Below are 17,231 nucleotides of genomic sequence, written 5' to 3' on the forward strand. Positions count from 1 at the left end.
GTTTTTCTGCAAAGGGACCAGGACGACTGATCCGTGTAAAGGAAAGAATGAATGGGGCCATGTATCGTGAGATTTTGAGTGAAAACCTCCTTCCATCAGCAAGGGCATTGAAGATGAAACGTGGCTGGGTCTTTCAGCATGACAATGATCCCAAACACACCGCCCGGGCAACGAAGGAGTGGCTTCGTAAGAAGCATTTCAAGTTCCTGGAGTGGCCTAGCCAGTCTCCAGATCTCAACCCCATAGAAAATCTTTAGAGGGAGTTGAAAGTCCGTGTTGCCCAGCGACAGCCCCAAAACATCACTGCTCTAGAGGAGATCTGCATGGAGGAATGGGCCAAAATACCAGCAACAGTGTGTGAAAACCTTGTGAAGACTTACAGAAAACGTTTGACCTGTGTCATTGCCAACAAAGGGTATATAACAAAGTATTGAGAAACTTTTGTTATTGACCAAATACTTATTTTCCACCATAATTTGCAAATAAATTCATTAAAAATCCTACAATGTGATTTTCTGGATTTTTTTCCCTCATTTTGTCTGTCATAGTTGACGTGTACCTATGATGAAAATTACAGGCCTCTCTCATCTTTTTAAGTGGGAGAACTTGCACAATTGGTGGCTGACTAAATACTTTTTTTCCCCACTGTACATGGATCATGATAAACTTTCTTTGAGTGTGTCTCAGAGACCTTGAGTTTGGTATGAGAGCTTTTAGGCAACAGTGAAAGGCTTCTGTGCATAGGGTAATTTTGAAGTGTTTAGCTCATAATGATCAAGCCCTTAAAAAAAATTGTCTGCCAAATGACTTAAATGTCAATTGGATAGATCTCTAACAAAATACATAGAAGTCAAATAATACATTTTTGAAGCCACTGCAGAGTGCTGTATGATCTATTCCATTTCAGTCTCGCTCAGTTCAATAAACACCTCTGCAATCATTTCTCACACACACAAAAAAACAAAGGTCTGTAATAGTATTGAAGTCAAGTGTGCCATTACACAGTAACAGCCCTGCATGTGAGAAATTCGATGTTTTCTTGACAGAAGCAGGCCTTTATTTCAGAGGTGACATTTCATTTCACACATGCCTCAGGGTGGCAGGCAGGCAGGCAGCTATCTGGTGAACTGCTATATCTAAGCAAAACAGCACTGCAGAGCTAGATTCATTTTTCTGTCTGTCTGTCTACTCTCAAAACACTAGGCAGGTTTCCATTGACCCAGGTTTATTCCACAAAAGCAATGTCGCAATAAAAAACATTCTGACATGTATAATGGAAACGGCAGATATAGCAGACATTTTCTAAAGATCGACAAAAATGTTATCCGTTCAACAGGAGTGGAATTGTATTTTGTCAAACTTTCTTTATTGTAACAAATTATGATGGAAACTGTGTTTTTCGAATAAATGATGATTGCCGAATAAAACTCTGAAGGTATGTGGGGCATGTGATGTCATCACGTAACTATAAAGCTCCACTACACATTTAATTATAAATGCCTACTGCTTGCAAAATCCATATTTTCAACTATAAAAATAATGTTTCTTTGCTGGACAAGGATTGTCCTGACTTTCAAGAATGCCCGAATTGCTTCGCATTGCTTTTCTGGTTTCACCATCCAATTATTTTAGATTTACAGGAGTGCAAGTCCAATACGTTGGCACATGAGAATAAATAGAATATGTCAAATATTAGTCAATTATTGTAATCTATCCATGCTGGCTTTCGCAGGCTACCTGAGATATGAAACAGATTGGTGGGAGGGCATACAGGCTGTCGCCAATTTATCATTTATTAATGCGCAATTTGCCTAAATGGGTATTGGAAACACTTCAACCACTTCATTTTTATTCGACACTGTCGTTTGTTGCGAAACATATATATATTTTTTGGTGTGACGTCATTACGTCCAGCTGTTTTTATCGACACAAGATAGTTAAATGGAAACGCACTGTAGTAGGCAATTGACGCATTTATTTGCTATGTGAACTTTCTAAATGTCAACAGAAAATCACTGGACAAGTTAATAGAAACCTTCCCAGAAATATTCCCTCACTCTCAGAGGGGAGGAGGAAAAGGAGGGGGAGAAATATGCAATAGGGTGAGGATGGAGACGGACAGCTTGTTTCCCAGCGCTTGGGGGGTCCTTGCTCACCCCTCGCTGTCTGAAAATGGACAGTCCGTGAGGAATTCAAGCCTCTCTATTTACAGTCACATGGCTCGGCCTCTTTTGAAGCCCCGGGACAAGAGCCACTCAACAGGTTGCCACGGAGATGCATTTTCTACCCCCTTTCACCCGATTCCCTGTTTTTTCTGCCTGATCCCCAATGTAAGGGAGGGGAGGAGAGAGGGAGGGAGAGAGAGAGAGAGAGAGAGGGAGCCACTGGGTGCGTTCCCAAACATGGCTGTTTACCCAGTGAGACATCCTCAACTCTCCAAAATGATTTAACAGAGAGGGAAAGAGAGGGGGAGAGAATGTGTGTCTGTCTTTGTGTTTGAGAGAGAATGAGAATGAAAGTGAATGAAAGGAAAAGTGAGTGAGTGAGTGACAGAGAGAGAGAAAATGAGAGAATGTCTGTATGTGAGAGAAAAAGAGAATGAGAGTGAATGGAAGTAAAAGTGAGTGAGTGAGAGAGAGAGAGAGAGAGAGAGAGAGAGAGAGAGAGAGAGAGAGAGAGAGAGAGAGAGAGAGAGAGAGAGAGAGAGAGATGGAGAGAGATGAACTCTTGTCTATTTAGGAGGCCAAAGTGGAGCAGGGCAGGGAAGGGAAGGGAAGGGAAGGGGAGAGGAGAGGAGAGGAGAGGAGAGGAGAGGAGAGGAGAGGAGAGGAGAGGAGAGGAGAGGAGAGGAGAGGAGAGGAGAGGAGAGCCCCACAGAGAGTATTATCCAGCTCCGCAGGAGAAGAAAGCCCAGCTCAGGATTTCTACACTCCAGTTGTAAACAAAGGCTCTTTTGATGGTCTTTCAGCCTCAAAGACCTAGATGACTACTCAATCATGTGACCAGAGAAGAGGTCCCTGCTGTTCACACATACAAGCACCAGACACACACACACACACACACACACACACACACACACATCTTCACACTTCAGATCAATCACATACATAATCATACACCTACATGCATGAATGAAGGCATACACAAATGCACGCACACACACACGCACACCACCCACAACCTACCCCCACCCCACCCCAAACGCACACAGCGACCGAGTCTCACGCACATATGAACTCTATTCAGCTGGGCTGGCCCTCCCTCCTGGGTCCTGGGCTGGGGCTCTGCACTTTCAGAGACCATGAGCAGCAGAAAAACATGTCATGCAAGAGAGGGTCTATTGTGCTGCAGAGGGAACAGATGGGAACTCCCACAAACCAGTGGGCTTTTGTTCAGCCATTCTGCACTGCTCTCTCTTCACTCATAATACAACAAGAAGCTTCCTTTGCCTCTCTTACCTAACACATGGCTGATTCTCCCCTGCCCTGGCTTGTACATTGAATTGATTTGAATCAAGTTCCCAACCCCCTAAGGATGTGCAGGAATTGCAGATGCATATCCAACCCCTTTAAAGTATCTTCTAGTGAGAGTGTATTTAATCCTGTCTACAATGTGTCAGCTGTCTGTGACTAACCTCCATGGAATGGAACATGCTGGGAACTCCCTGGAAACTTGCAGATGCAGACTCAAATTCACAAGTGGCCAGGGCCTTGGACCAATGCACCCAGCCTCCTAGAATCTCAGCAGCACTCAAGGCCTTCTCAAACAAGAGAACATGTGTGTATAGATGTGTGCTTGGGCGCAAGATTCCAGTTTATGAACAGAGTGGAGTTTGTGAGTTTGAGAACGAGTGTGACAGAGTGAGAGTGAGAAACAGAGAGCGAGTGAGACAAAGGGAGAAAGATGGAAAGAAAAAAAAAAGGTGACAAAACCAAGAAATGGAGTGAACCACTCAGTGTTTAATAAAAACTGTCAAGTGTAGATACAATATTCCTCCTCGGCTAGGAGCTAAGGAGGCGACATGCCTGACAGGCTGGTCTTGGCAGCAGGAGGTTTGAGTCCCAGACGTAGTGTGTGTGTTTGCTCAAACACTATACTTGCACAGCTGGTCAAGCCAACGGGGAGGGGTGAGGGGCACCCACACACACACGCGCACACACGCACATGCACACGCACACGCACACACTAACTATTCCCCCCCCCCCCTCCCCCCACCACCCCAGAGACACACACCATTTGAATTCCACTTTATCTTTGGGCCCTGACAATTAGAGCCTGCCTCTATCTGTCAGAGTGGTGGGGGCCAGGAGCCATTGCAGGGCCCTGCTGATAGACAGGACTTTAATTAAAGCTGGTCCCCTCAGCACCCGATGGTTTAGGCTCTGAGTCCGCCTGCTACTGCTGCTACTACTGGGGAGGCACAGGGAGAGACAGGCAGCAGAGAGCCTCCACTCCTATCAGTGACAGCATTATGCAGTCCCTCCAGGATTTTGCAATTCTGCGATCAAAATTTTTTGTGTGCAAAATCAACAATTCCCTGCATATTATACGAGGGCTTGCAAATTTGACCAATCACTGCACTATTACCGCATATAACAATCAAATCACTGCATAAAACGGTCCAACACAAAGAGGGCTCGCAATTTTAACCAATCACGTACTTCAAAAAATAACAATCCTGCAAAGCAGGTGGCAGAAGGTGGCAGAGTGCTTTTAATACCAATGATGTCGACTTTTTTCTTATCTGGCGCGTACACACACAGCCTAGTGCTGAAGTTGCACTTCCTCCCATTTACTGTACTAGGAATTGAGCATGTGAGTCTTTGTGATTCGCTGGTGTAGGGGAGGAGGTTTAAGGGTTAAATGCATGAATGTGATGGGGATGATTCACATGGTTAAGGTCAGTGTAGAGGCTAATGCAACCAGTGGACAGACAGAGGGGTCTGACAGGCTGGAGGACAGTCCAAAGACACAATGTCCCTATAAATCATATGTACCACTGAAGGCACTTTCTGAGTATGGTAGATTTAGATCTGAGCTTTCTCTCTCTTAATTGCGACAATCTGTTGCAGATGAATAAGTCAGGACATTGAGCATATGCCCGCTAGAGTGCATGCAAGCACATGTAGTCACACACACACACACACACACACACACACACACACACACACACACACACACACACACACAGTACACATTATTATGTCTCCCTCATTTTGTATGGCTCAGTGGCAAACTGCAGAGGGAGTAGTACCAGCATAATCACACAGGGGACTGGTCTTACTCATACTACAAATTGCCCTTGGCACCGTTAACAGTCACTGAATGCTGCAAGCACACAGGGACTGCTACTGATAATGATGATGATGTTCTCAGCATAGAGATGTTCTATCTTTATGGCTCTCAGCATGTGATGTGATTGCTATGTAGGTGATGTGATTTCAAGCTATTTGGTGCTGGAGGGAAAAAGTAAATGGTAGAGGGGAGAGAGGGAATGAGGGAAGAGGAGCTGGGGAAGGGGGGAGAGGCTTGAGGAGAGCGGAGAGCGGAGAGGAGAGGGTAGAGAAGAAAGGGGAGAGGGGAGAGGAGAGATACCGTCAGGTGGGTGGGTTTCAGAGCAGTGGGGGCAACAGAGACTGTGGTTTTATAGTGTTTTTACCTTTAGGATGCTGGTATCTCTACTCTGATAGCCAGAACACTAATGTCTGTTGTGGTGGAAGCCTGGGGACCGAGGAAGAGTGACATCCCTATTGGAGGTGGCCAGAGGACTGCCAGGGTCTGAGTTTTAGTGAGGTCCGGACAAGTTGAAGCTCATTTACTGCATTTCTATACAATTAAAAAACTATAAAATGCTATTTGGAGAACAAAAAAAACATTCCACACTGGCTTTGAATATCTGATATATTGTCCTTTTAACACACAACCACAAGCATGTTGGCACATATCCACGCAAACACACACTTGCGCGCGCGCACACACACAGCCTTTTGGGGCCCTAAGTGAGATTTTGTCGTGGGCAAATAATTTTTTGACTGCAGGCAAACCTCTAAATAGTGGAGAGAAAAAACTTTACGTTTTAAAGTTAATTTCCTGCAATTCTACACATTTTGCCATGGGATGGAGAGATTCTTTTTCAGTTTTAAAGCAAAATCTTCTGCAAATCTACACATTTTGCTATGACTTATGCCATGTTAATATGATATCTGAGTGAGAGTGACTAAAAAAATCAGTGGAGGCCCCCTGGAGGTCAGGGCCCCTTGGCACGTGCCCTGTGTTCCCGATCGGTAATTCAGCCATGATTACTTTAGATAGCTGGCTAGACTAAATAGACTAATTTACTAATCTAAAACATTTGAACTGACATGGCTAATTGAGTGACTGTCAGTGAGTGACATATAACAAGAGGAACACTGCTGATGCACAACCAAGTTTCGTAATTGCAACTTGTGTATTCTACTATTCTAACTCTCAACAGTAAATTGAGATCCCGACTGAGTTCCTAAAAAAATTATCTATATATTACAGAGGTCCGGATCTCGGTGTCCTCATATGTAGCTACGGCCCTGGTAGTTGTCATGACAGCCCAGTAAGGCGGAGCCCTAGCTTTATTTCTGAAGTACCGAGGCAAAGCAGCAGATATGCCACATCACTTCACAGTCTTTTAAAACAGCCATTTCCAACAAACTAGACTACACAATGAAAATCAAAGTAATGAAAAAGTAAAAATAATACTTTTCATTGTCCCTTGAAAAACATTGGCCATCAAGCAAACTTCAATATTTTATTATCCTTTTCAGTGCAACGCCTGGAACAGTGCTTGAAAGGTTTCTGTACTTGAGAAAAAAAATCCTAAATGTTGTGGTTTGAAAACTTAAAAACACACTCTCACTCTCTGGCGTGTGATGATGACCACATGTCATGTCATCTCCTAATCTGTCCTTCATTCGCAGTGAGTGATTCATTTCCTGAAAATCAGCCCTGCTTCAACTAACTAAAGTTGGTAACCTCTCCCTGTTCATTACAGCTAAGACCAACAGTAAACACAACATCGCGCACGCTCACACACACACCACAGTCACTCCCATGCAGGTTCCCCAGATGCCTGGCCTCACTCGTCTTGTGTTCTTCATTAATTTTTTAGTGGTTATTTGATCAATGAGGCCAGCTACACCGGTCATGCTCTCTGTGTTAGCAGCCTGTCAGGATCTGTGTATGACAGCTTTCATAACCCAGAAAGAACCCATGACCCGATAGGGGCCAGCCGGCCAATCACATGATCTTATGTAGGCCCTCCAATGTCACGTTCTCCTAAATGGACTCCTGACAGACACAGACAGGAAACCACTGTTCATTTACAAGAAACACCAACAGGTGGGTTTGAGGACTTTGTGTATGGACTGGCCTGGCTAGTGGCTATGTATTGATACATCAAACTAAGTATAGGCTGCTACACATTCATCATTGTCATTCATCTACCGTGGGGAGGGTATACTGTATCAATGAAGGACACATGTAATATGATACAAAGATTCCTCCAAGAGTGAATGTACAGGCTGACTAATTCACCCATGATCCTCTTTCAACACAATTTAATCATCATTCAATCACAGATTTATTTCAACCCTGAGTCATTTTGGCAGTCATGCTTTAACAAACTAAAATAGTCCCTCTCTGCTCTATTGAGGTTGAGGAAGCCTAGACGGCAGACTGAGAAGATTACCCCATCTTACAGGCTCCTTCCTAAACTTCCCCTTTTCACCAATGAAGAATCTCACTTCCTGTTTCAAGTGACAAAAAGGAAATGAAAGGGAGACCGTGTGGATCAGCAAAAACATATCTCTCTCTCTCTCTCTCTCTCTCTCTCTCTCTCTCTCTCTCTCTCTCTCTCTCTCTCTCTCTCTCTCTCTCTCTCTCTCTCTCTCTCTCTCTCTCACAGAGACACACACAATCAAACAAACAAATGAACATGATTGACAAAGCAACATCTTTGATATTGATTTCTCTATAAAAGAAACTGCTATATGTTTATTTGTGGTTTATGTATTTGAGGATATACTGTAGTACGGCCTACTTTACAAGTAGGCCATCATTGTAAATAAGAATTTGTTCTTAACTGACTTGCCTAGTTAAATAAAGGTTAAATAAAAATTAAATATATAGTATCTGTAGTCACTGACATACACCTGACTGTTTGGATGTACAATCAACGGTAATTGGTTGTAAAGGGCAATTACTTTTGAGCTGATTCTATAAAGTTCAGCACATTTTAAGGAAATACTAATATTAAGCTGTTGGCTAATACATAATTTCACCGCAAGTGTGATGACCATCTTTTCACGCACGCATGCACATTATGGCACATGATCTTGCACATGACTCTTTTAGCACAGAAATATGGTCTAGACCAGGGATGGGCAACTCCAGTCCTCGGGGGCCTGATTGGTGTCACACTTTTGCCCCAGCTAACACACCTGAGTCCAATAATCAACTAATCATGATCTTCAGTTTAGAATGCAATTAGTTTAATCAGCTGTGTTGACTAGGGATGGGGACAAAGTGTGACACCACTCTGGCCCCCGAGGACTGGAGTTGCCCATCCCTGGTCTAGAGCGAACTACCACCAATCCGTTTTTACCATGCAGGACATGCAGGTCCCCGTTCACTTCCTAAATATATGAACACTTATGACATCAATCTAAGGTCTTTAAATAAACACATCTGATTGGTGACATCTCTGAGAGCTTCCTCTCAGCCCTGCATCACGGGCCCTCAGCAACAGGAAGTGACACATGGCCACTGACTCACCGCAGGCACCAGTAGTTTGTTGACCTCCTCCACAGCCCTCTTCAGCTTGATCTCAGCGCGGTTCTGTGCGTCCTCCACCGTGATCAGGACATGCAGGTCCTCGTTGAGGTGCTCCCAGTTGGGCTTGCCGCGGTTCTGCTCTTCCTGAGGGGGGGAATGGAGAGAATGGAGGAAAATAGTTAAAAACAGACAGAGGCTGTACTTCATGGGCCGGTTTCCCAGACACAGATTAAACCTAATCCAGGACTAACAGCATTCTCAATGGAGAATAGATTTTTAGTCCAGGACTAGGCTTAATCTGTGTCTGGGAAACGGGCCCCATATATGTTTTGATGGGGATCAATGGTCAAATATGATCAACGATCAATGATTTATGTCAGTATGCATGTATGTGCAATTTGCCCCCTCCAAAATATAATATGATAATTAAAACAAATATCTCTATAGGTATGGTTTTCATGACATGTGCCACTGCCAGAAGAGTTCTAGAAATCCCAAAGTAAATCCACCATATCAGGAGGCATGTAAGATCTATGGACTCGTTGAACTCCCCACATTCTTTATGAGACCTCACTGACAGTGTAGCGGTTTCCCTCTTTCCTTTATTTAATAAAGCTAATCTGTTCAAAATGAGGCAAAAATAGCCAGTGTTACTGCAGTGCCTCCACGTGAGAGACTAAAAGGGACTGTCTGGGTCAAACCATAGGGTAAACTGGAGACAGCCAGGAGGTTACGCAAAGTCACTGGTGGCTGTTACTCTCCATCTTTTCCCTTCTTTACTCTACAGACCTGCAGCACTGCTGTGTCTCAGGGCTCAATACAATAGAACCAGAATTGTTGTATTAATGCAGCAGCTCCTTTCCTCTGGTGAAGGAAAATCACGTCATTGTTTTAGCTATAGTAAAAACCTACTACCATCAGTCCTAGGTAGACTCCCCTAAGATAAATATGCTTCCAGCTTTTAAAATAAGAAGTGCGTGTGAGTGGGTTTCATTGAATTCCAGCCTCAATATTAGCATAAAATGTGTCAACAGTGTTGGAAATAAAACAACACAATACAACTCCGACATTTCCTTCTCTTCTTCCTCGCCAGCCCAACACTACAGAACAAACAGCAACCACCCATTACTGAACGAAGGAGAAAAAACATGGTAAACAAACAAAAACACGGCATATCCGAAAAGACTCCACTTTGATCTGCCTAAACCCAGGACACCGCAGCGGAAGACAGGACACACAGTACATGACATCAAAGGTGGCGTTCCTGTACAAAGAAGGCTTGTATACCTAACCCAGAGAGAGACAGAGAGAGAGGGGGGGGGGAGACAGAGAGAGAGAGAGAAAGAGAGAGAGCGAGTGAGACAGGGAGATATAAAGAGAGAGAGAGACAGAGAGACAGAGAGAGAGAGAGAGAGAGAGAGAGAGAGAGAGAGAGAGAGAGAGAGAGAGAGAGAGAGAGAGAGAGAGAGAGAGAGAGAGAGAGAGAGAGAGAGAGAGAGAGAGAGAGGGCAATATCAGATCAGGGTTGTTTCTCTGTTGAACTGGTATGAAGCGTGTAGCCTGACACAGACATACACGATACTCTGAACACAGACATGTCTGATGTGTGTGATGTGTGTGAGACTCACAGCGCACAGTGTGTGAGCTGACAGGAACAAAAAAAGGACCTAGATTTGGTTTGTTAATCAGATTGTCTAGATTGGATTTTTCAATCTTATCAAGTTAGTACAGAAGTGATTGATGTTCAGGGAAGAGGAATTTGACTGTTATTTGGACTGCGGTATTTTGGAGTATGGAATAGGGTGAAAGTATATGAACAAGTCTACACTAAAATGTTTCAATAAAATTAACCTGACACCCCCTTGTTTCTCAGCCGGAACAGTGCTTGTACATACTATAAATCTCCCCCCAAAATTATAGGTGTCGAAATGCTTTGATTTACATGTGAATTAAAGATGCCACTGTTTAAAGAATGAGAGGGAGTTTTGATGAGACAGGGGTGTATGTCGATAAAGGCCATTGCCAAGACTACTGCTTCTCCTTTCATCTCCCACCTTTTAAAGGAGAAAGTAGGGATATGGAGAAAAAAAATATGGAAGACACACTCTAATTGGCTTTGTCACAAGGAAGAGAAGCCTAGTCAAATATTTGCTCCTCCCTTCTCTTCTCATATTTGGTGCTTTCCCCCCTCATTATTTCCCAAATGAAAAATCAAGATCTGATTTATACAACAATCAGGTATACAAAAACAAATCATTTTTCTCACTCTAGTTGCAAATGGGAAATTGATGACTTGCGGTCTGTGATTGTGTCCCACTGTCCCTGTATTTTGTGTAGTGCAGTGATTTAGGAATCTAATGCCTCTTACTGAGAATCACTTATTTGAAATTATATGTGTGGATAATGTGTTGTCAGAAAGACCATGTGGTGTGGATCTTTTATTAGAAAGTGTGATAGGCTTTTTGCAACCACTGGCCGGCAATTTATGCCATATGTAGTCATTCTCAATGCACTCCAAAGGTATTGAACGCTTGTATGACCATAGTTCCAAACACTATCATGAACACCCAACTAAACATCAACCACATATTATGTGATTATCTTGGAATCCATCTCAACCGAAAGCAAATACACAGTACAAACGACAATATTGATATGATTTCCTCCTCATATTCTCTGGTTATCTACTTTCTCCTGACTTGATTTATCTCGTATTACTTTCTCATGGCAAGCACTAAAAATGGATCCCCAGCGTCTAGCTGTCACAGACCAGCCAGCCCACCCACTAACACATCATCAATAACATCCAGGAAAAGCCAGAGCAACACTACCAGAAGGGGTTCAGAGGGGTGGACGGATGTGTGTGTGTGTGTGTGTTTGTGTGTGTGTGTGTGCGTGTGCTGGGGTTGGTTCTGACACGGGGTACATCTGGAGTCCGGTGGAAGTCGGCCCAACACACACACACACACACACACACACACACACAGCCCTCCAGTATGAAGCAACATGACATGGCGGCAGTCAAGGTGATGTTCCCTCAGCCCTTTTAAATGCTTGCATGTCCAGCTGTGCGACCCTTCCATGTCTACCTCTCACTGCCCTCTCTCTCTCTTTCCCCCCTTCCTCTCTCTCGCTCTCTCGCCACTACCACGGACCTGGAGCATAATTAATTACCATAAATCCATGGGCCAGCTCTTTTGTAATCCTATCCCAGGCAATAAAGCCTCCCCTGAAGGAATCAGTCAGCCCCACAAAAGAACAGTGCGGGAGAACACTGTAGCCGGGCCAATATGACAGCACAAAGGAAGACTAATTGGGTAGAGGGGAGACAGGGGAACTGAGGAGGGGGGTGGACAGGGGTACAGGGTACTTAGGATGGTGGGTTGGTAGGTATATCCTAGTTTTAAAAAGTGTGTGTGTGCAAGTGTGAGTGTGTGTGTATGCGCCTGGGTGTGTGAGCGTGACTGTGACTATGTGTGTGTGTGTGTGTGTGTGTGCACTGGCATGTGAACAGCTAAACGCTATTCCATTACTTATCTCTTCTTGGCACCGTTCCTAATAACTTACTTCCGTCAGTGAGTCACTGTGAAGTAACCTAACATAGCAGGCGCAAAAGAAACGCCTGAGCAGGGCTCCACATCCGGTTTTCAGGGGAAAAGGAAGTTAGGTTGAAGACACTGTATCCCTGAAAACCGGATGTTTCTAGTTGCTGATGACACGCTGAGGGTGCTGTAGAATAATGAGATGTAAAGCTGGTCTCTGTAGTTTCAGAGCAAGGGAGTATACTATACAGAAAGGTTAATCAAGGTGAACACCTCCACTCTGAATCAAAGTTGGGAGATATTGCAGTGAGTGACGGCATCTGTAATAGTCAGGGAAAGTGAGGGCAGAGAAAAGAGAAGAGAGATCAACAGTGAGTGGGTTCCTCATGTCAGTGTCAACGGTTTAAAGGCAGTGGATTTTCTTCAAAAAGAAAAGGAATGTACAACTCAGGATACATGGTTCAGTCAGGCTGGTTCAATCTGCTACTGTTGAAATCCTTTAAGACTGAACATTCTTCTACACTAGTCCTCTCTCTCTCAATTCAATTAAATTTGCTTTATTGGCATGACGTAACAATGTACATATTGCCAAAGCTTACTTTGGATATTTACAATATGAACATAATTAAAATAATAATAATCAATACTGTCAACGGGAAAACAGTAACAACAATAACCAAGGGTCAAAATAACCATTGAACAATAACAATATAGAGGACATGTGCAGGTTGGTTGGTCCCTCATCTTATGGCAGGCAGCAATGTAATGCGCTGCCAACCCACAGCTCTCTGCTTCCTCCCCCAACAGGACGGGTAGCCTATTCTCATCAGAGAGGTCTTTGAAACCTTGAAAAACTGTTTTAGATTTGGGGAAATGACACTCTCTAATTGTTTTTTATTTTTGACATTTTGTCAGGAAATGTAGCTCTGTCTCAGGTTCTGCTGTGGTGCAGTGTTTGCACAGCCTTTCCTCTACAGGGAGCCAGGTTTTCCTGTGTCTACCCTTCTCAATGGCAAGGCTGTGCTCACTGAGCCTGTACTTTGTCAAGGTTTTGATCAGTAACCATGGTCAAATAGTTAGCCACGGTGTACTGTCAATTTAGGGCCAGAAAGCACTGCATTTTACTTTGTGCTTGCCAATACATTTTAGTCATTTAGCAGATGCTCTTATCCAGAGCAACTTACAGTTAGTGAGTGCATACATTATTTTTTTCATACTGGCCCCCCGTGGGAATCGAACCCACAACCCTGACATTGCAAACACCATGCACTACCAACTGAGCTACATCCCTGCCAGCCTGCCCTCCCCTCCCCTGGACGAATTGTGCACCGCACCATGGGTCTCCCGGTAACGGCCGGCTACAACAGAGTCTGGCTTCGAACCAGGATCTCTAGTGGCACAGCTAGCACTGCGAAGCAGTGCCTTAGACCACTGTGCCACTCGGGAGATAGATAAGCGATGTAGTTTTGTTTTGACTGTGTGGTAATTTGGTTTATTCTGATTGATTGGATGTTCTGGTCCTGAGGCTTCAGTGTGTTAGTAGAACAGGTTTGTGAACTCAGCCCCAGGACCAGCTGGATGATGGGACTCTTTTCTTTGCTCAGCTCTTGGCATTGCAGGGCTTGGTAATGATATGAGAGGGGGTCACTGTATTTGAGATGTTTCCAAAACTTAATTGCTATTTTTTAAGTTTTTATTATTAGTGGATATTGGCCTAATTCTGCCCTGCGTGCATTATTTGTAGTTTTCCTCTGGACATGTGGGGGAGTCTTCCAGAACTCCGCATGCATGGTTTCAATGGGGTGTTTGTCCCAGCTCTCTCTCTCTCTCTCTCTCTCTCTCTCTCTCTCTCTGGATATGAGCATCTGCTAAATGACTACAATGTCAATGTAAAATGTCTGTAGAGTCCAATCCGAGACACACACGCACGCATGCATGCACACACTGGGCAGGGATTTGAGTTTGAGGGTATAGAGTTAGAAGAATGTGCTGTTCCCTGAAATCCAGACGACTTCTTGATTGTGTAAAAGGCTCCTTGTCAAAGGATTTAGGAGGAACGACAAATCCAGGGCTAGGCTGTTGCTTTTGTTACAGCACTCTCGTTTGCAACATTCCAGCACAGAATCAGAATTATGTCCGCAATAAGGATTAGTTAGGGTTTTATCTAACATTAGGATAATAATATCCCCAAAACATTCAAAGATTGTTTCTGATAACATTATTTATTTTTTTCAGAAAATGTTTTAAACGTTCTCCTAACGTTCACTACAATGTTGTGCACAACATCTGTAACAACCACCACAGAACATTCTCCAAATGTTCAATTAGGTTTCCAGGTAATGTAATAATGCAATGTACCAGTAATGTTTGTAGAACATACTGCCGCAACAAAATGTGAGAGCAATAGAAATGGTTCTGAGAAAACATTACGTTCTGCTAATGTTGATGGAAATGTTATTAAAAACACCCATAACAACAAGCAGGGAATATTCCCACAATGCTCTCATAACGTTATAGTGTGACGTTATGACATGATTGTTCCAATAACATTCCTTAAACATTATTCAGCAAATCATGTCTGGATTGAATTAAATTGGTTCTGGGAAAACATTACTGGAACGTTCCGCTAACATTAATGGAGATATCATCCGAGACACCTACCAAGGTATAGGATCTTAATTTTATAAATAATCCTGCAGCAACAGGAAATGTGAATTACTATGTGGATTATAATGAATTGACATTTTTTATACATTTTATGTAAATCAAGTCTCACATTTTAAAGTGGAAATTACAAACTTTAGAAACATTTTTTAACCTCGAATACACGAGGCAGGAACATTTCTCCTGCAACTAGGTGGTCAAAGTAATACCCTGTATAGGCCTAACAACCAATACATTTAAATGTTTTATTTAACCTTTATTTAACCGGGGGAAACCCATTGAGACCAGGGACTCATTTTCAAGGGTGCCCTGGGAACAACAAATCAACAATCAGTACCAAAACAACACTATCAATTCAAAATATCACATTTCAACAAACCAAATTCAAAAGCGACTGATACAATTTCACATCAAAACATCAATCAAAACAAATGCAGTTCTCCTTCACCACATTCCTAATCAATGTCCTGAACTGACCCTTCGAGACAAGAGAGTCAAGCCTCAAAGTGGCATGCAGGTTATTCCATGCACTAGGGACGCAATAACTAAAGCCAATCTTCCCGGACTCTGTGGAGACCCAAGGAACTTCTAGAACCAGCCAGTCTTGAGAGCGAGTCTGGTGGTAGCTAGATTTCCAATTAAGAAGTGAGGTGAGGTAGTTAGGGAGTTTCTGGAGAACTGCTTTATATACAAATAGCAGCCAATGTTGGGCCCTTCTGGTAGTCAGACCCCCAGCCAACAGAACTATATAAAAGGCAATGATGTGTTCGAACATTTTCTCCAGTGATAAGACGCAGGGCTGAGTGATAGATTGAATCTAAAGGATTTAAAACAGAGGCTGCTGCGTGCATGTAGATAATATCACCATAGTCAAGTACTGGGAGGAGCGATGCTTGAACATTCTTCCTCCTGTTTCAAAAGTAAGGCAGGATTTATTTCTATAGAGGAAACCGATCTAAATTCTCAGCTTCTTTGTTTGTTTTTCAATGTGGGTTTTAAAAGACAGCTTACCATCAATCCAAATACCTAAATACTTATGAGGGACTTGCTCAATTTGGGCTCCCTTCAAGGTGCAGATACACAGATCTTTAGGGTTTACAAGACCTGGAGAACAACATAAACTTGGTTTAATCAACATTTAGCACTAATTTAAGATTGATGAGCGATTCTTGAATTGAATCAAAGCCAAGCTGAAGATCTTTAATGGCCTGCTGCACTGATGGGGCACGGGAATAAATCATTGTCATCCGCATAGAGATGTAGGTCCCAGTTATTATTATTCAGCGACAAACCAAAATTATGAATGTAAATAGTGAACAGTAAAGGGACTAGTATTGAGCTTTGTGGCACTCATTTGGTTATGTTAAGAAAATTAGACCGAACTCCATCAGCAGATATACAGTTGAAGTCGGATGTTTACATACACCTTAGCCAAAAACATTTAAACTCAGTTTTCACAATTCCTGACATTTAATCCTCGTAGAAATTCCCTGTCTTAGGTCAGTTAGGATCACCACTTCATTTTAAGAATGTGAAATGTCAGAATAATAGCAGAGAGAATGATTTATTTCAACGTTTATTTCTTTCATCACATTCCCAGTGGGTTAGAAGGTTACATACACTCAAATAGTATTTGGTAGCATTGCCTTTAAATTGTTTAACTTGGGTCAAACGGTTTGGGTAGCCTTCCACAAGCTTCCCACAATAAGTTGGGTGAATTTGGGCCCATTTCTCCTGACAGAGCCTGTGTAACTGAGTCAGGTTTGTAGGCCTCCTTGCTCGCACACGATTTTTCAGTTCTGCCCACACATTTTCTATAGGATTGAGGTCAGGGCTTTGTGATGGCCACTCCAATACCTTGACTTTGTTGTCCTTAAGCCATTTTGCCACAACTTTGGAAGTATGCTTGGGGTCATTTTCCATTTGGAAGACCCATTTGCGACCAAGCTTTAACTTCCTGACTGATGTCTTGTGATGTTGCTCCAAAAAGTACAATCTTTGTCCCCATGTGCAGTTGCAAACCCTAGTCTGGCTTTTTTATGGCAGTTTTACTGTGGATATAGATACTTTTGTAGCTGTTTTCTCCAGCATCTTCACAAGGTCCTTTGCTGTTGTTCTGGGATTGATTTGCACTTTTAGCACCAAAGTACGTTCATTTCTAGGAGACAGAATGCGTCTCCTTCCTTGGCTGATTTCTTTTGATTTTCCCATGATGTCAAG

At 43.1% G+C, this 17,231-nt stretch overlaps 1 protein-coding gene across 5 annotated transcripts in view; it reads right to left on the reverse strand.

The window, feature by feature from the left end:
• LOC311109672 (KH domain-containing RNA-binding protein QKI) overlaps nt 1-17,231 on the reverse strand; it is a gene marked incomplete at both ends in the record, with an annotated part of 77,633 nt that overhangs the window by 17,386 nt on the left and 43,016 nt on the right. For all 5 annotated transcript variants that reach the window (XM_084152633.1, XM_084152632.1, XM_084152630.1 and 2 more), the window contains one exon: nt 8,806-8,949. In XM_084152633.1, coding sequence (XP_084008759.1) covers nt 8,806-8,949 — 144 coding nt within the window. The remainder of the gene's footprint in view (nt 1-8,805; nt 8,950-17,231) is intronic.

The sequence above is a fragment of the Coregonus lavaretus genome (assembly GCF_964263955.1).
Source record: "Coregonus lavaretus genome assembly, chromosome: 1".
Taxonomy (NCBI): domain Eukaryota; kingdom Metazoa; phylum Chordata; class Actinopteri; order Salmoniformes; family Salmonidae; genus Coregonus; species Coregonus lavaretus.